Source organism: Peromyscus maniculatus, chromosome 9 (genome assembly GCF_049852395.1).
Source record: "Peromyscus maniculatus bairdii isolate BWxNUB_F1_BW_parent chromosome 9, HU_Pman_BW_mat_3.1, whole genome shotgun sequence".
Lineage (NCBI taxonomy): Eukaryota > Metazoa > Chordata > Mammalia > Rodentia > Cricetidae > Peromyscus > Peromyscus maniculatus.
In genome coordinates, this window is record NC_134860.1 from 71,250,741 (window position 1) to 71,271,487 (window position 20,747).

Consider the following 20,747-nt stretch of genomic DNA (forward strand, 5'->3'; position numbering starts at 1 on the left):
TCATTTGTGGATCCTAGATTTTATATATACGCAGAAAGCTACTTATTTATAATATATGCATAATGTGAAATCAAAAAGCAGACCGGGGAGTAAAATGGCTAGTGAAGGGGGGAACAGGGAGAGGGGAGAAGGGAAGAGTATGGAGGGTTGAGCAGCCTCAAAGTATATGATATACTTGAAATAAATTATTTTTATGAAATCCATCACTATATACAATGAATACACGGCAATTAAAAGACAAAAGTGGGCCAGCACGGTGGCTCAGTATGATCAAAGCACTTGCCACCAAGCCTAATATTCTGAATGCAGTCTCTAGGATGAGCCCATGGGGCAGAAGGGAAAAAAGACTCCTGCAAATTGTCTTAAGATTTTCCAAATACATGCCATAGCACACACACACAGCCACCCTCACCTGTACCCACACTACCCACATAAACAAACCATCCTCTCTCAGGGTCTGCCAGAAGTCCCAAGAAAGATCACCAGTCACATATGCAATCAGCAAGGGCATTTATTTAAAATATCCACATGCTAGGGTCTAACCATGTAATAAGGTGGCAAATGGCAACCCCAAGAGAAGCTCACAGGGGCCTTTGAAGCAGGGTTAGGAGAATTCCAGGGAGAAGAGATTAGTCTGGGGCTGATTGGTGGATTTGAACAAGAAGTTTACAGATTGTTATATAATTGGTAAGTGGCTCTAGTGGTTAAGGACTTTCCAGCTTGCTCAGCTCCAGCCAGTTCCAGTGAACCGAAACTTAAGACCCGGTCTCTGGCAGGACTACTAAGGAGCCTGTCATGGCCCTCGTCTGGCTCCTGGCCCTCTCAGTCTTACAACCCAATTACCTGGGTTGTATTTCTAGGTGTTTTTGTTTTTTGTTTTTTAAAAAATAAGATTACCAGGGTGTGTGTGTTTATGTATGTATAAACACCATGTGTGTATGGAGGATGTACACACACTAGTACATCTGGCCAGTATGAAGCAGAAGACAACATTAAGAACCCAGGTCTTTCCTTCTGTATTTATGTGGGTCCCTGGGAACTAAACTCAGGTCATCAAGCTTGTGGGACAAACACTTTGACCAGATGACCCATCTCACTAGCCTTTCTTTTACTTTTTTTTTCTACTTGGTTTTTCCAGACAGAGTTTCTCTCTTTAGCTTTGGAGCTTGTACTGGAACTCACTTTATAGACCAGGCTGGCCTCGAACTCAGAGATCTGCCTATCTCTACCTCCTGAGTGCTGGGATTAAAAGCGTGCACCACCACCCCAACCCCAAACCACCCCCGGCTTTCCTTTCTTTTTCATTGAATTTTTTCAATGTGTATGTATGTGTGTGGCGTACACACATGTGCAAGTAACCACATGTATGTGTATGTGTACAGGCCAGAAAAGGAAGCCAGGTGTCCTGCCCTCTGCTTCTTCACCTTACTCCCTGGAGACAGGTCTCTCATTAATCTGGGAGCTACACTGGCAGCCAGCAAACTCCAGTGATCCTCCTGTATACAACACACACACACACACACACACACACACACACACACACAGTCGGGGTTGCAGGTGCAAATGGCCACACCTAGGTTTCTGCAGTAGTATGTTGGAATTCAAATTCAGATCCTCATGTGTGTGCAGCAAGCACTTGGACCCACTGAATCATCTCCCTAACCCCACAAAGGCCTTTCCATAGTCCAGTTTGTTGACTATTGATTGGTATATATAAACAAATTATATTGTTGAGGTTCATGTTAGTAACATTAAACCTCAAAGTTTCTACATAATCCCCTATCAGTTAAGTTCTGTTTTCAGTAGTTTATAGTTAAGTTATAGAAGGATAGAAGTTTATCCATATTTCTTAAGAAAGGACAGGTATTGTCCCTGGAATTTCCAGAGCCATTAATATTTGTATCAATTTTATTTTTTAAAGATTTATTAGTTATTTATTTTTATTTTATGTGTATAGGTTTTTTGCTTGCATGTGCATCTCTGGTGTCCAGAGAGGCCAGAGGAGGATACCAGATCCCCTGGAACAAGAGTTACAGAAGGCTGTAAGCCACCATGTGGGTACTAATAATTGAACTCAGGTCCTCTGAAACAGAAGCCAGTGAGTGCTCTTAACTGCTGAGCCATCTCTCCACGGCCTATTTTTAATTATGTACATTGCATGTGTGTCTGTTTAGAGGTATGTACATGAATACAGGTGCCCATGGACTTTAATTCCCTAGATCTGGAGTTACAGGTAGGTGTGAGCCACATAGGTGGAAATTCTCTATAAGAGCAGTACTCACTCTTAACTGCTGAACTGACTCCAGTTCATACACACATACACATACACACACACACACACACACACACACACACACACACACACTCATAAATATATATAAAAAACTGAAACAAGGTTTTTACTGTGTAACCATGGCCAGCCTGGAGTTTGCTATGTAGATCAGGCTGGCCTTTGAACTAACAGAAATCAGCCTGCCTCTGCCTCCATAATACTGGAACTAAAGGAATGTGCCACCATGCCTGGCTCTATTTGTTTCAATGCTAAACAAGGATCATATAAGAGTAACCTGGAGGTTTTAAATATACTACTTAAAAAAAAAATCTAAATTCCAAACTAAAGACACTTTCTCTTTAATAATCAAATACAAAAAAAGATAATATTAGGGGGTTTTGTTTGTTTGTTTGTTTTTTGGCTTTTTTGAGGTAGGGTTTCTCTATGTAGTCTTGGCTGTCCTGGAACTCACTCTGTAGACCAGCCTGGCCTTGAAATCAGAAGTCCACTTGCTTCTGCCTCCCAAGTGCTGAGATTAAAGGTGTGTGCCACCATCGCCCAGCTGTATTCAGTAATTTTAAAAGTCTGTAGATTTTGACTCAGTAAATTAACTTGTGAGAATTTATTCAAAAAACTATCAAAGATCCATTAATTTAATTATTTAATAATTATCAAGAACAATATGCAGAAGCCATTTCTATGAAGAAGGGTATACATATATTTATATCATGAACAAGTCAGTTAGAAAAAAAAACCTAAATATCCAACAATTAAGATTTTTTTAATTCAGTAGGTAAGATATTATATTACCACTAGAAACTTTATTACCAAATAAAGTTTGTATATATGTATAATTAATAACCTAAGAAAATGTTCATGATAGAGCATGCCTGAGGCACTGAACCTGAGCCCAAAACTGGAGAAATTGGGCTTGGAGGACACACCCTGTAATTGACTCAAGAAATTCAAGGTCACCTCTGCAAACTACATAATGAGTTCAAAGTCAGTCTGCGCTCTGAGACCTTATCTCAGAAAAAAAGAAAGAAGAGAAATAAAACTTACAAACTCCCAGACAAACTAATCAAAACAAAGCGAGAGAGAAAAACACATACTAAAAATAAAGATGAAAAAAGAGACTAAAACAGACTGTGAGGAAATCCAGAATGGAGACAGCTTCAACAACTTATATTTCTCCTCCAAACCTCTGGGAAATCTGAAAGACATGAATAAATTCCTAGAGCTATATGAGCTAAAATTAAGTAAAAAGATGTAAGTTAAATAGACCCTAGAAAGCCACAAGAGGAAAGCAGTGTAAGTCTTTCCACAGGAGAAACCATGGTCAGACGATTCACTGCCAGTGCCCACCAGACTTTTAGGAAAGGCCTAACACAACACTACAGACTGTTCCTCACAACAAAAGGGAACAGAGATTACTAAACTCACTCTACTAACCCAAGTTAATCTAATAGCAAGACCAGATAAGGATAAAACAACAAAAAGAAGAAAACCAATTTCCTTGTGAAAATTCTCAATAAAATTCTTGCAAATCAAATCCAGAGGACACATAAAGAAAATCACTCACCATGACCAAGCTGGTTTCATCCCGGGGATACAAAGTTGACTCAACAATGAAAACTGATATTTAATACAACACACACACACACACACACACACACACACACACACACACACACATGTAAAGACAAGAGTCATGGTTATCTTAATAAAAGCAGAAAAGGTTTTTGACAAAGTTCAAAATCCTTCCTGATAAAGTTCTGAAGAGACACTAAAGGGATAGCTCAGTTGGTAAAGTGCCTGCTTTATACGCATGGGAACCTGAGTCAGATCCCCAGAACAAATACACACACACACACACACACACACACACACACACACACACACACACACACACACACACGGCTGAGCATGTGGCATGTATTTGTAATCCCAGTACTGGAGAGGCAGAGACAGGTAGCTCCCTGGGGCTCCCTGCCATCCAGCCTAGCCTACTCACTGAGTGAACTCCAGGCCTGGGAGAAACCTTGTCTCAAAACAAAAAAGTGAGAAGAAAGAAAAAAAGGAGGAAGAAGGTGGAGGCATCTGAAGAAGGACACAATGGAGTCCTCTGGCTTTTACATGCACACACAGATGAACACACACACACACACACACACACACACACACACACAGCCCTGGAGAAACTTGGAACAGAAGAAACATATCTCGATACAAAAAAGGCTATATACAACAAACCTAAGGTAAACATTGTTCTAAATGGGGGAAAACTGAAATCATTTCCTCTTTACGATTAGGAACGAGGCAAAAGTCCCACTCTTACCGATCCTCTTCAATATAGTATCTGAAGTCCTAGCTAGGGCAATAAAACAAGAGAAAAGAATAAAGGGGATACAAATAAAAAGGGGAAGAAATCTAAGTATCCCTACTTGCCAAAGATATGATCCTACATTGTAAAGACTCCAGCAGAAAAACTTTTGATAAATACTTACACACAGTAACAGAATATAAAGTCAACACAAAAAGATGAATACCTTTCTACATACCAATAACTAACTTGCCAAGAAAAGAAACAGTAAGAAAAAATCCCATTCATAACCGCTTCACAGATAAACCTTTCTCTCCAAAGATGTGTTTTGTCAGGGTATTTATCACAGCAACAGAAATGAAACTAGATGTGGTCCTCCTGCAGCCAGGGTCTGTGCTGATGTCCGAGGTTCGTTACCATCGAAGGCCCGAGATGCCTGAGATCTGGAGCCATGTTAGTGTCTGAGAGCCACGATGCCGCTGGAGCCATGCCAATCTGAGTGCCCTCCACTGCCACCCGGGGCAGTGGTGACATCCAGACCTGGCTGGGTCCATGGTCCTCCCGAAACTGGGGTCTGTGCTGAAGTCCGAGGCCCGTGTTGCCAGCAAAGGTTACACAGGAGCCTGGGATCGAGGCCACAACCTACGGCCTTGTTGGTGTCCAGGAGCCATGCCACCACCAGAGCCATCTTGATTTGAGTGGCCTGGGCTTCTAGCCAGAGCCAGGATGTCATCCCAGCCCAAGCTGTTGCTGAGAGCCATGTCTGGGTCCAGGGTCCTGCTGCAGCTGGGGTGTCTGTATTGATGGCCCATGTCACCTCAGGGGACCATAGGAACCATGCTGAGACAGCCCCACCCTCTCCTGGCCCTGGGACGGCTGGTTCTGCCCTTCTCTGGACACTGCAGCAATGAGAGCAGGTCCCAACCCTCTTGGGAGAGCTGCCCTCCCCCGAGAGATGGCCCTATCCCTTACCACAGGTGAGGGATGTGTGATCCTGATGGCATGGGTGGGAGCTGGCTCCACCCCTTCCTAGGTGGGGGGGGCAGCCCCAGTGGCCTGGACTGACCAGCTCAATTCCCGCCCAGGCCCACAGCTGGGCCTGGGGTTGGCCCACCCTAACATCTACCCCATCTCGGACCTGCTGGAGCTCATGAAGGGACTGGTCCTATAAAATGATACCTGCAGGGTCTCCATGACTCGGGGTGACTGCAGGATATCTGAGAGGAGTTTTGGTGAGGATCCAGTGATGGTGGTGTACCAGAAACCAGACACCTTGAACAGGCCAATGACTCATTGCATGAACATTTGCAAGGAAAGCTGATTGGACAAAAGGGTATATACTGTGTAACACACACACACACACACACACACACACACACACACACACACACACACACATCTCAGCTCCCCATGCCACCAGCACAAAAGAAGAGTGTTGGAGAGGCAGGAAAGATGAACGAGCAAAGAGGGGTTTTTTTGTTTTGTTGGTTTTGTTTTGGTTCTTGATTGTTTTTTGTTTGTTTGTTTTGGTTTTGGTTTTGTTTGGTTGCTTTGTTTTGATTTTTAAATTTTTCTTTTGGGGGAGTACTGCAGGGATGAGGAAAAGATACGGAAGGACTGGAAGGTAAGCAGAATTGGGGTGCACGATGTGAAAATTCCCAAGGACTCAATAAAGAAATTATGTTAAATAAAAAAGAAATGAAACTAGAAAATGGACCAACAAAAGATCCTGAACAACTAAAGCAACCCTAAGCAGGTTATCAGAATCTCTGATCTCAAGCTATGCTATAAAGCACAGTAACAAAAACTGTATGATACTGGCATAGAAAATACACAGACCAACAGAACAGAACAGAGAACTTGGAATTAAATCTACAGTTATAGCTACCTACTTTTTTGACATTGAAAAAAAAAAGCCTCTTCAAATGATACTAGGTGCCGGTCGGTGGTGGCACATGCCTTTAAACCCAGCACTCGGGAGGCAGAGGCAGGTAGATCTCTGTGAGTTCAAGGCCAGCCTGGTCTACAGAGTGAGTTCCAGGACAGAGCTACACAGAGAAACCCTGTCTCAAAGGGAAAAAAAAAAAAGGATGCTGGAGTAATTGGCATCTACCTGCAGAAGAATGTGTAACTCAATCCATATCTTTTGCCCAAAGTTGTGCCAGTGAGATGGCTTAATGGATAAAGGCACTTGTTACGCCTGATGACCTACATTAATCCCAGAACACATGAGGGAGAAGGAAAGAACTGACTCCTGAAAGTTGTCCTCTGACCACCACACATGCACTGTGCCATGTGTGTGTACAGACACACACTAAATTGCAATGAAAAACCAATACAGGGATGGGTGTGATGGGGCACACCTTTAATTACAGCACTTTGGGAAGCAGAGGCATGGAGATCTCTGAGTTGGAAGCCAGCCTGGTCTACATAGTGAGTTTCAGGCCAGCCTGAGCTACATAGTGAGACCTTGTCTCAAAAAAAAAAAAAAAGAAAGAAAGAAAGAAAAAAGAAAAGAAAAAATTGATACAAAATGAATCAGTGCCTTAATATACAATCTGAAATCTTGAAACTACTAGAGAAATTCATGGCAAACACTTGAAAACCCAGGCACAGACAAGTCTGTTCTAAGAGGATTCCAATAAGACTATGGGATTACATGAAACTAAAAGGCTTCTGCACAACACAGGAAACAGTCAGCAGTGAAGACAAAAAATACAGATCAGGAAAAAAAAAGTATTTACCAACTACAAAGTAGATGGGATTAAAATGTAAAATTGATAAGGACCCTCAAAAATTAAATATTATTAAAATAAATCATTCATTCAATAAATATGCCAATGAACTAACTGAGCACACAGTTCTCAGAAGAAGATATACATATGAGTACTAAATATTTGAAATGACACTTGAAACTGCTTTGAGATTCCACCTTGCCCAAGTCAGCATGGCTAACATCCAAACAACAAACGTTAGAAAGAAGCAGCTTAGACACTGTCAGTGGTGAGGCAGAATCATGCAGCGACTATGCAAGTCAGTGTGAGGTTCCTAAAAACCACCACTCTACCAGCGCGTCTATGTCCAAAGGACTAGAAGTCAAAACACAAAAGAGATGCTTGCACAACCATGTTTCCTACCATACTACTCACAACAGCTAAGAAATAGAACAAATGTAGATGTCCATCAATCCAGGCACAGATAAAGAAAATTCAGCTCAGAATTACCATTTTATTCAACTACAAAGAAAAATGAAATCATGATTATCTGCATGGATGTAAATGAAGATCATCATATTAATCAAAATAAGTCAGACTCAAAGACAAGTGTGTTCTCTCCTATGGAGATCCTAGATTTAAATCTGGGTGTGCATATGTATGTGGGGGGGGTCATAAAAGTTGGAAGGGGGAGGTGAGAGGAGAGGAAGAGACCCTAAAATAAAATGAAGGGGGAAAGAGTAACGGCATACTTGTGACAGGAAAGCAAGGGAAGCCATCTACAGTGGGAGGGACCAGCAAGAGGAAGACAGAGGGATGGGAAAGAAGAGTGAGGGGTGGGGAGATAGAGGAAGCAATAATGATGTGTTAGTATGAAACTGTCACAATGAAACCCATTACTTTGTATGCCAATCTAAAATGAAAATAAAAATAGAGCTAGTGAGACAGCTCAGGGATTGAGAGCACTTATCTTACAAGCCTGGCAACTTGAGTTCAATGCCAAGAAAGCACATAAAACTAGAAGGAAGAATGCACACGCACAGACACATGGACATACAGACACACACACCAAAATCATCATCATCATCATCATCAAATTTTAATTAAGAAGAAAAATTAAAAACTGTAGTAGTACTTTTTCGTCAGGACCACCAGCCCGCAAATAACGACACAGAGACTTATTATTAATTATGAAAGCTTGGCCTTTAGCTTAGGCTTGTCTCAACTAGCTCTTATAACTTAAATTAACCCATTTATATTATCTATGTTCTGCCACATGGTGTTACCTCTTTCCCATCTTGCACCTCCTGTTTCCTCTCCTTCCTTGACCCAAAAGGGCCAAGAATGTTTCTAATGTTTCTACTACTTCCTGTGTTTCTCTATATGTCCTCGGTCCTCCGGAACCTCTACAGCTAATTTTGGTCAGCTAGTAGCTAGCTCCACCCTCTGATTCAAAGTTCAAAGTAAACTTTATTGGCAGTCTCGGGAGTATCAGCGTGTGATTAAAATTTCCCACAGCAAAAAAACCTAAGAAAATATTAAAATAAAAAGCATTTTAGCACCATTAGTGAAATTATTACTAACTTTTACTTTATACTTTTCTACTTTCTATGAATAAACAAACAAACTTTAAAAACATCCTTACCAGGATTCCATCCACAGATGAAACTTTCTCCCAAGTTAACCAAGCTCTTTCTCTGACATGATCGGATATCTTTAACTTCTGACATAATGCAGTAAATTCAGGTTCTTCAATGTCTTCAAACTCAAGCCTACCAATTGAAAACAATTACAGAATACACTTATAAATCAAACCAATTAAGCAAATATTTAGCTTCTATAGTTTGCACATATCAGCACTGTTTTGAAAGAGAACGTCTCTAAGTGCTTTAAGGTCTATTTTATCTTTGAGTAACATTACACACCATTTAAACATATGCTTATCTTTGTCATGGTCTTTCCAAAATAAGAATACCACAAAGTGAAAAACAGCTGCAAGCCTGGTGAACCAAATACACTCCAGGACAGTAACACAGCTCTATGAAAGACAGTAAGTGCAATAGCGGAAGCATTCTGGGAAGATGGGACAATTGTCACAGCAAGAAGAAAAAACGATCTGCAGTCAACTCAGTTCCAGTGACCACGGCTAACTGTAGTCTTACTGTGTCATATATTTCTTAGGTGATAATTAACTTGATAGAGATTATTGCATCACGTATTTCAGCCCTATCTCTTTGACCTTTCTTTTTTTAATTTTATTTCTTTCATGTGTGTGAGTGTTTTGCCTGCATGTATGTATGTGCACCATGTGAATGCCTGGGGTCTTCAGGGGCCAGAGAAAGGTGGTAAATTCATCAGAAGTGGAGTTACAGTTGTAACTAGCCACCACGTGGGTGCTAGGAATTGAACTCAGGTCCCCTAGAAAGAGCAGTCAGTGCTCTCAACCTCTGAGCCATCTCTCCAGCCCCCTCTTTGACATTTCTTAACCACAAGCTTTTAATAAATGGCTAATTCCTTTCTACATGTATTTGACATATAATAACACTATGAAGAGCAACTTGACTCTTGAGAATTTACTATGATCCTACAAAAAATACCATTATGCCTGGTTTTACTGAATTTCCACATCAGCCATACTTGGTAAGTATTCTCATTCATGTTTTATATGTCTACCACACCAGAAAAATTAAAGCAGTCACTAAAAGCATAGCAAGTGAGAAGTAATCGGGATATGAACCCTATAGGCTAACTCCATCATCATGCCCCTGACCACTTTTCTAGCTGGGAAACTCCTCCTTCAAGACATAATTAACTTCTGCATATTTCAGCAACGAAAGTGGCTAGCAGTCCCCTCGTCTCAGCTTCCATTACACCTGTAGTGCTTAGGTCAGAGACAATGTAAAAGAAATAACACCTAAACTGTAAAAGTAGACTGTCCTTGGAAGTGCAGATGGACTGGGCTGAATCCAGCCCTAAGCGATTTTCTAAGTTTCAGACTGAGGCAGTCCTCTTATCCTTGCTAAGGTACAATCATGTGCTACGAGACATTTCAGTCAATAAGGCGGTATACAACAGTAGTCCTGTAAGATTATAATGGAGTAGAAACATCACTTAGAAGACGTCTTAACCAGCATAACAGGGCAGCCCAATCCATCTGTCGCTTGTGCACTTAGGGGGATGTCGCTGTAAAAAAAGTCTGCTGCACTGATACTTGTAGGAAATGATAGCATATACCATGACACACAGGACACAACATCGGAAAAGAAATGACTGTGTTACTGGCTTGTATGCTTTCTATACTGTGGCTTTATTATTATTTTACAGCATGTTTCTATTATTAAACAATAAAGGTATCTGCACAACAGTATGCTTTGTTACACCACTAACAGCCTCTTACACAGTGATGACCACCTCTATTGACTGCAGCAAGACGGCACAATGACTGATCTACATACCATCGATATTTGCCTAAGTGCATTCTGCAACGATCACACAAAATTCATTCAATGGCACAGTTCAGAGGAGACAGCAAACCCCTATGGCGAAGCACATGTGACTGACTGTAGGTAATTCAGAGACCAACTGTCAGTGCTTATGAGAACCTCTGTGGCAATGAGTAACCAAGAAGAGACTGTGTCTTGAACAGTTTTAACTTACAGGAGAATCTGTGATTCCCCAGAGTTAAACATATATAAAAGGGAACAAAACCGGGTCCTTCTTTCCCCAGGCAATGTGTATGTTTATTCTAGAATAATCAGGAATACTTCCAAAGCTGTGTAGATGGCATGGACTCTTTTAGAATAGATGTTATTGCTCTTTCTAAAGGGAAACTTTCACACACTGGATACGCCCGAGTTTAATTAGAAACGAAAGCAAAATCTTCCCGCTTGAACCTTCTCCAAATATAGCTTTTATTCCGTATTTATTTTCTAATGAATACGATTTTTGTTTGACCCACAAGACAATCCACCTAAATATACAAATTTTAATAGACTTAAACAAGCCATTTCCAAAATTAGTTCAGTCTTTAGTCTGTTAAGAGTATGGGGCACACAAAGAACTTCGATGTTAGTGAGGATAAAGGAACTTGGTAGCCTGGCAAGGTGTAATATGCCTACAATCCCAACACTGGGGAGGCTGAGGCAGGAGAATATAGAGAGCTCAAGGCAAGCCCGGGCTAAATAGCCAGAGTAGTTTTTTTTTTTAAAAAGTCAGGGACTTACTGATGGGCTAGAAATGGGAGAGAGGATGGTGAGGGACAATGATTCCCATTCTGCAATGGATCTCAAATTAAAACTAGTGCTGACAATAACAACAATCATATTGTTTCAATTTCTGTTACTTAATCACACAGTAGCACAGTTAAGAAAAATAAAATGTTGAAATACAATAAATATCTCTCTGTCGTTCCTATTGGATCCACATGGACTTGCTTAAGTTTAGATGCCATTTAATAAATGGAGAGAAAAGTTCTTTGAGAGAACACAGCACTAAAAACAAGACCAAAGGGGGGCGGGGGGGGGGGGAACGACACCAAGATCCTTGTAGGCTCAAAGGCAAAAAGCAAGAAATAATGAAGCATGTTGCGGCCAATCAGTACGCAGGAGGAGGCTTTACCCTGAAAAAAGGGAGGTGGGGGCAGTTTAGAAACTTGCAAGCCCTTGCATTTAAATGCCTCATGAAACTTTTGCCCACAAACCAGTTCTTCTAAGAGTTATGCTCCACCAGTCTCCACAGATGGCTTTAAATCCCCGAGGCCTCAAAGCATTGTTCCAAAGAAACCCCCCACAAAGCCCGGGAGCTGCGGACCCAGTGAGCAATTGACACCCACGACCCTGCGCTTCGCCTACAAGGCTTTTTCTTGGCCTCTCCCAGGACCGAGCTGCCAATGCAGCGCACGGCCAGTGGAAAAGGCTCCCAACTGTTGCATCTCAGGACTGCAAAAGAGAAAGTCAACCGACCCCGGGGTGCTCCGGATCGCCACGGAAGAAGAAAAAAAAAAGAAGAAGAAGAAAGAAAAGAAAGTAAGAAAGAAAGCATCGGTCTTTTTTCTTTTCTTCTTCTTCTTTTTTTTTTTTTTTTTTTTTAATTTTTTTGCGTCTGATGGGGGCTCTCCAGGACCCGCCGGCTCCGCGCCTGGGCGTCGCTGGAGTAGAGCCTGCACCTGTCACTTCGCTCGGGTGCAGGAGCCCCACCCGCCCGACACCTGTCAAGCCGCAGCCCAGACCCCTCCGGGATGCCCTGGCCGTCGCCCGTGAGCCGGGGACCCTGTCACGGCGGCGCCGCCAGCCCGCGGAGAATCGGGGGACCGAAGGGTTCCCGGGGACCCCGGGCACCGCTCCCTACGGTCAGCCCGGCCCCGCCGAGATGCGCCCGGCGTCGCCGTGCCCCGCGCCCTTCCATCCCTCCCGGCCCGCGGCGGCCGCGCTCCTCACCTGGCCAGGGGCAGCTCTTCGGGGCCGCTGTCCGGCTCGGGGTCGTCCTCCCGAGGAGGCGGCGGGGGCTCGGCGGCCGCGGCTCTGCGCGGGGCTTTGGGCGGCATGACGCGCTGCGCGGGCCGGCGCGAGCGAGCGAGCGAGCGAGAGGGCGGGCGGGCGGGCGAGGGAGGGAGGGAAGGAGGGAGGCGCGCGGGGAGGCGGGCGCGCGCGCACGCCGGGCACGCCCCGTCCTCACCCGACTCCCGTTACAAAAATAATGGGAACGTCCCCCCGAGGAGAACCGGACGCGCCCGGCAACCGAGCGCCCCGGCCAACCGCGGGAAAACGTCACTTCCGCCCGCGGCGTCACGTCCGCGGGGTTCGCGGGCCGCGGGCGTCAGGGGGAACCGGGGCGGCGGCGGCGGCGGCGCTGGCCGCGGCGGCGGCGGCGGTGATGGCAGGCGAGGGCGCAGGCGGGAAGCGGCGGGGAAGCCGCGCCTGCCCGGGCCTGTCTCCGCCCGCCTCGTCCTCCCCCAGTGGGCGGCGCCAGCCGGGACGGGGCGGGCCGCCGAATGGAGCCGCGGCCGCTGGGCGATCGCTGGACAGGGCGCGCCCCTCGACAGGCCCGCGCGGCCGGCAAAACAAAAACAAACGTGCCGGGCCAGTGGGAGGTGGGCTCGGCCGCGGGGTGGGCGGGCCAGGGTGGAGCCATCCCTGGCCTTCTGGGTTAAGAAAGGGAAGATGGGCGATGCACAGAGTGGAGCGTGCATTCTCGGTGTGCACCCTCCAAGGGGGCTAGATCTTAGCGGGAAAGGAGCTTTTGAAAACCAGTTGGCCCGGAGGACCTGACGTTGGAGGCCGGTGTGCTGTGTTCGAGCGCTTGATCGGGCTGGCCCCCTTTCGTAACTGTGTCCCAGACACAGCCCGTCAAACTGGCAATGGCAGCGTTCCACTTTGCGTGTTGGAAAAGGGAATTCGAGGAGTTAAATTTGCCTATGCCACATAGCATTTGAGTGGCAGAGGACTTGAGCCCAAGTCATCTTGGACTCCCTGGGTTGCAAACGCACAGACAATCAGAAAAGAGCAGACGAAACCTGCCACCACCAAACGCTGGCTCAGCAACTGTAGCTCGTCTTAATTTACTTTTTCGCGTGTCGATCAACATGATTTTCTCTCTTTGGCCGTCCTTATTGGTGGTTGTCACACAACTCCCTGACCGAAGTTCTGCGAATAAAAGACAGTTGTTGCTCTGGTGTAAGCTGTCTTGGAGCAGCTGAGCAAGGATGTGTCAAGGCTCAGCATACATGGGCCTCCGTCAGCTGTCAGCCCTGCCTTTTATAGAGGCCAAATGTTTGTCAGGAGGTAGAGCCCAGGCCCAGATGCAGCCCCGGAGAATGAATGGAATTAAGATAGCAGTTGCAGTTCACCTTGTCCCGGATTTAGGCAAGAGCTCAGGCTGCATGCTGTCTAGGTTTGGGGGAGGGGAAGGATAGACAGCAGGGAGCCTGATAAAATGATATGCAGAAGTAACACGGTCCTGCCTCCTAATTATCAGGATAAGGCGACACTTGCCAATTAATTGATGCCACTGGGGTGATTTGTGGCAAGCTACTTCTGGGGTAAGGCAGAATGGCAAAAGAACTCGTGTCTTCAGACACAGAGCTAATAACTGGTCACCTCTGCTGGTACTGATCTCAGATATGCTGGTAGTCAGCTATTTGTGCCAGAAGTCACTGTAACTAATATTTTTGCCATAGGCCCCTTTCAACATACAGACCAAATATGAGCCTGACCTGGCAGCAGTACAGGCCTATAATTCCAGGCTTGTAATGCTCTGAGGCTGAGGCAAGAAAAATCACAAGTTTAAGACCTGGCCGTGGCTACAGAGTGAGTTGAACTCCAACCTGGGCAACTTATTAAGGCTCTGTCTTATAATAAAAAGTAAAGACAGCCGGGCGGTGGTGGCGCACGCCTTTAATCCCAGCACTCGGGAGGCAGAGCCAGGCGAATCTCTGTGAGTTCAAGGCCAGCCTGGGCTACCAAGTGAGTTCCAGGAAAGGCGCAAAGCTACACAGAGAAACCCTGTCTCGAAAAACCAAAAAAAAAAAAAAAAAAAAGTAAAAACAAAGCTGGAATGTAAATTAATGGTAGAGTGCTTGCCTAGAAGGAGGAGCCCTGATTTCAGTGCCCAGGAACACACACACACACACACACACACACACACACACACACACACACACAGTAGAACAAATGTCAAACATCATTATAGCCTTAGTATCTAGTAGAATGTTAGGCATTGGCCACATGACAGCCAAGGAAAGTCTGGAAAATTAACTCTCTTCATATGTAGTTAAGACTTGTTATATTTGAACCTAGTTCATCACTACAATTGCAAACGAGATTTTTTTCAATTTACAAAAAGGTGGGTATCTTTACCGTGAGTGTAACACCCTGTCTCAAAAAACTAAATGTAGCAGGGTTGGGAACTCCGTGGGAGAGGTGTTGGGCGGTGGGGGAGGTGAAGGGGTGGAGAAGGAGAGACGGAGGTGGGGAAAGAATCTGGAAAAAATTTCAAGTGTTAGTGTTTGTGGTAGTGTGTGATTATTGGACACTTCATTAAACAGAATATAGAGCAATTCTCTCCAACGTGTGTGTGTGGGATGTTGTTGGGTGAGATGGCTGTGTTTTTGTCACATGCCAGAGGAATGTATGACAATGGACGAAATTGTCAGGTTAGTTTGTCACTTGCTACTCAGAACAGGGAGAAACCTGTGAAAAGGTAAATCTTTATTGTTATTTTTAAAGTCCTTTTCATGTCTTAATTGAGCCTGACTTCTGAAATTCACTGCTAAGTTGAGAAAGTAAAATTTTTGTCCTTTATTTTGGATCTTAGAGTTAAAAAGAAAAAGAAAGCCTGCCTTGCTTTGTCAGTAAAAGACACACATCTGTAATGAGTTAGTAACAGTAGTAATAGATTACACAATAGTCATAGAAATTATTCCAAGGAAGTAAAGCCCTAAGGGTGTTTACTGACTTGACTTAGAACTGTAGTCTCTCATTTATTTAGTAGGAGCCTGAGACAGACGGATTCCAAGTTCAAGGCCTGCTGGGCTCCAGAGTGAGTTTACAATCAGCCTGGACAATGTGGTGAGACCCAGTTTCAAAATATAAAAAGTAAAAATGGGCAGGGCCATGTAATTGGACATTTCCTGTCCCGACTGCCTGGTCCAAAATAACCGACTCAAAGGCTGAATATGCATTATAAATGCTCAGCCAATAGCTCAGGCTTGTTACTAGCTAACTCTTACATTTAAATTAACCCATATTTCTATTTATGCTTTGCCACATGACTCACGGCCTGTTACCTTATTTTCTACACATCCTATTTGCTTGGCAGCTGGCTGGCATCTCCTGACTCTGCCCTCCTTCCCATCATTCTCAGTTTGGCTTTCCCACCTTATTTCCTACCCAGCTACTGGCCTGTCAGCTTTTTATTAACCAATGAGAGTTATACATATTCATAGTATAGAAAAGGATTGTTCCATAGCAGGCCAGGCTGGGGATGTAACTCAGAACACTTGTCTAGTGTATGTGAGGATTAAATTCAATCCCCAGCACTGCAAAATAAAATAAAAACCAGTCTCTCACTTATTCCTAATCATAGCTCTTGGCAATGGCAATAAAGCCATCAAACTTGAGTAACAATTATAAATCTAACATATAAAAATATTGGTTATGAATTTAATAATCATTTTGAACTTTCTACTAAAATAAGCTCCACACATAAAAATTCATGAGTCCAGATTGGCTGGACTCTGAACTCAAAGATCCAACTGCCTCAGCCTTCTAAGTGTTTGGGATTTAAGTTGAGTACTACCAGGCCCAGCCAGAATCCCACTTCTTTCCCTGAAAAACAGCTGAAATGTAGCCTTAATTCTGTGAGCCAGTTTTTGAACCAGGATGCCAATAAAAGATTAAGGACAAATTTTAAAAATAAAGCATTGCTTCCTTCATTGTGGATAAAAGTTTATTGCCCAGGGACCGGAGAGAGTATTGAGTGCTACTGCTCTTGCAGAGGACCCAGTTTCAAATCCCAGCACCCACATGGTGGCTCACAAACATTAACTCCAGTCCTAGAGATCCAGTGAGCTTGTCTGGCCTCTACAGGCACCAGGTATGCACATGGTATGCAAACATACATGCAGGCAAAACACCCATATACGTAGGTAAAAAAATTTGTTTGTTGTCTGAAATCTTCTTTGATTCACTTCATATCTTCGAGAGAAAGGTTTCTGTAGTATTGATAGTGTTACTAAAATGAACTATAGAAACAATTTAGCTATGCATTGTCTCTTTCAAGTAGCATGCCATCAATCCAAGCAACCTAAATGTAGCTAAAGTATCTCATTTAACAAGCAAAGAACAGAGCTCACTTCTCACATTATCTGTACTTATCTGTATGGACATATTAATGTTATTTTTGTAATTCTTTTCTTCCCATTTTATGTTTGCCCCAGTTATATTTATTGAAATGTGATTTTATTTCTGGCTAATCTGAGAAAAATCTAAGTTTATATTTAGTGGCTCTTTATTATTTGTTTTCATTTTATTTTCCTGGCAGTTCTTTGTGGTTTTCTGAGACAAGATCTCACATCGTAGCCAGAGCGGTCCTGGAATTCACTCTGTAGCCCAGTCTGGTCTCAAATTCCTGGCAGTCCTCCTGCCTCAGCCTCCCAAGTGCTGGAATTATGCCCAGCTTTCACAGTTTGTTTTTATTTCGCTTTCTAAAAGCGTCAGTTCAGAACAATTGAAGAATGAACAGTTCCTTTGCAGGGAGTGTGGGAAACAACCGGCCTCTGAAGGACTTCAGTTCTCTCGTGGTGGAGTCAAGCCCATGAATCACTTCCCTTATGTGTGTGCTTCTTAGATTGTTTCAGGTTTCAGGAACAGAGAGCTGCCGGGTTCATCTCAGTCACTGAAGGTTAGTGATGGGCTGGGGCAGGACAGAGTGAGGACAGCAGAGCCTCAAGAGGGGCCCTTGCCGCGCACTCCTGCAGAGGATGCTCCGCCATGGCACCCCTGCTCAGCACCACTGTCAAGGGTACCCTTCCTCTCTCCATAGCCATGCCTCTGCTTCCGTTTCCCCTCCATGTCGCCAATTCACACACCTCAGTAGAGAGACTATGATTGATTCTCCCTCAAAAGTGCAGTTTCCGTCAGCAGGACCCACTGTATCATTTCCAGGGCTCCAGAGAAAATGAGAAGGTAGAACCTCTATTTAAAAATCACCAAAGATTTCAAGATGTGACATCGGAGCATTAAAATCATGCTATGGTCTTTGTAGCCTGAGGTGCCACGTAACTTTATAACTCAATATGTGCACAAAGGCAACCAATTGATGGTGATAGGTCCACAGCTACACTGAATGGATAAGTGGATCCCCATGCCTGGCCTGGCCTTGGCACATGGTACAGAATTTTAAAGTATGTAAATGGAATAATCCCAACAGCCTCATTTTTAACTTCATCAAAGGCTTTATCCCTAAACACCATCACATTCTGAGTTATAAAGGAATTTGGGATGCCAGCATTATGAATTTGGAGGAAATATAGCTCAGCTCATAACATTTGGAGAAGTGGTGTTGGCAGGACTCTAAGCTTGCTAATAAAGAGGGTAAATATTTCTCAAAGCTTGTGAGGGAAGAAACTAGACATCTAAACAAATGTAGTAGTCACATAGGCTTTAACTCATATCTCAAGGGCACAGAGGGATAAAGATGACAGGCAGGCTATAAGAAAAGAAGAAAGCCTTGATCATAATGTTTGGGTTGGCTTCACATTGCAACACCCTCACTGCATGCCCTGCTCTTCTCTGCCAGTGGCAAGGGTTAGGAAGTGTGAGCAAAGCAGGAAGCTGCTAGACTACTGCAGTTCAAGCCAACGAAGTTACCACACTGCATCAAGAAACGGCTCCACATCCAAGTTGCCTGGGTTTTGTACTAGGAAGGAAACCAGTTGCTGTCATTTAGATGTAACTCTCAAAGTTCATGTGTTGGAAACGTTATCCCCCGCCCCCCCCCGCCCCCCCCCCCCCCGCCCCATGCCATAATGCTGAGGTGACACTTTGACATTTGTCCTAACATTACGAAAGGCCAAGACAACAGCTGTGTGGGCTGACTGACATTTTCTATAACCAAATCATGAGTTACACATAAATGCAGCCCCTGAGACGTTCGGGGACTGACTGAAGACTGAAGACACCTCCCTTGCCTCAGGAATTTTTATCAGCAGCCATTCTTGAGTACACAAAGCCTTCCCTAGTTCTCCCCCACACCAATGCCAGGCCCTGCCATGAAGATTGGGAGACAATTAGTCATCTCATTTACGTGTGGTTTTTCCTCATCATTCACAATGTGAGGTGGGCCCTAACCTGGGCAACTCGAAGCAGGGTTTACAGATGGGTCATACTGAGAGCTTTTCCGGCTTAGAGAAACATCACTATTGTTTTATATTCATCCTCTTGTGTTATTTTATCTTATTGCCTTAATAATTTGATAATCTACACTTTTAATTCCATTATTTTAGTTCACAGGATGGTTGTCAGTTAAAACTGGTGTATTCCTCTCTTCCAATGAATAAGGGTTATTAGAATCACATGGCCTCTTCAAGGTCCCATTGTTCAACATTGTCACATCAATGGTAACATCTCTAACATATTGAGGGCCACATTCAAGCTATAGCATTACTTTTTCCTTTTGAAAATAAATCCTTGCAATTAGAAATAGAGAAGTTTTTTCTTATGGGTCAGTGACCTTGTTCACTGGTTTGGGTTGTAATTCAGGAACTTGCTGCTTTGCTCCGTTTCAAGCAAGGTAAATGGAAAAAAAAGAAATAATATACTATGGAGTATGATCTAAAGACACATGGATAATGTATTTCAGTAGTGTAGAAATTAACCACAATGATATTAGCTGACGATAACAGAACATAAAATATCAATGTACTAAAACAAAAGGTCACTTTTACTTCAAGGAAATGTCTAGAGAAATGAATACTAGGACTAAGTGAAGGTTCTGTCTAGCAAAGCCCTTAGGGACACAGGCACCTTGGACTCATAACTTTGCCATCTCTAGATAGTGCCCAAGGTCTAATGTGACAGGGAAATGAAAAGCATATATTTTATTTATTTTATGTGTATGGGTGTTTTCCCTGCATGTATGTGTATGCACCACTTGCATGTCTGGTGCCCACAGAGGGCATTAGATTCCATGGAACTGGAATTAAAGACATTTGGGAGCTGTCCTGTGGGTACTGGGAATTGAACCTGGGTCTTCTGGAAGAGCAACCAGAGGTCTTAATTGCCGAGCCATCTCTCCATCCCCTCAAACTCTAGTTTTTAGAGAATGCAAGCTAAGATACTTGGCACAAGAAGCATCCCACTGACCCTTAGGACGCTCAGTGATGCTTGCCTGGTGACAAGATTGCCCAATGATTTGTTTTGAGAACGAGGATAGGATACTGGAGCTAGGTTACTCAGTAATCCTCTGACAATAAAGGTCCATGGAACATTATGCAGTAAGCAGAACTCACCATAATAGTAAAATTACTAAGGCTTTCCACTGCAGTCCATTGGGATGCATTGTAAGTAGAAGATGGCCTAGGTGGTGGCCATGATGTTGGAATAGTACAGGAACAAGCAGAAGGGTTGTGGGGTGGCTGAATTCTGCTGATGGAGTTGTATACTTTTCAAGAAAAAGTGGTATCTCAGAGCAACAACTTGGCACCACAGAACACACTGTGAAAGCATTTACCCATACTGGCAATTTTTAATCAGGATCTGATTTCCTGTAGCCTAAAGCCATAAAGCAGGCACAGGATCTAATGGGAAGAACAAAGAAATTGAAAGGAAACTAAATGCACACAGGTTTGCAGGGTTTCCTTGGTCCATGTCTGTTCATTGAAAGAGGAAAAAGAACAAACCTATGAAAAGATCTAAAAGACACATGAATGGAAATGTCTGAA

At 43.7% G+C, this 20,747-nt stretch overlaps 1 protein-coding gene across 4 annotated transcripts in view; it reads right to left on the reverse strand.

The window, feature by feature from the left end:
* Rb1 (RB transcriptional corepressor 1) overlaps positions 1–13,070 on the reverse strand; it is a 143,094-nt gene extending 130,024 nt beyond the window's left edge. For 2 of the 4 annotated variants that reach the window (XM_076545358.1, XM_076545360.1), the window contains exons 1-2: positions 12,745–13,070; positions 8,955–9,081 (exon numbers count right to left, since the gene is read on the reverse strand). In XM_076545358.1, coding sequence (XP_076401473.1) covers positions 8,955–9,081; positions 12,745–12,851 — 234 coding nt within the window. In that variant the 5' untranslated portion in view covers positions 12,852–13,070. The remainder of the gene's footprint in view (positions 1–8,954; positions 9,082–12,744) is intronic. The other 2 variants (XR_013042521.1, XM_076545357.1) reach the window with 2 other exon arrangements.
* Between the last annotated feature and the right edge of the window lie 7,677 nt (positions 13,071–20,747).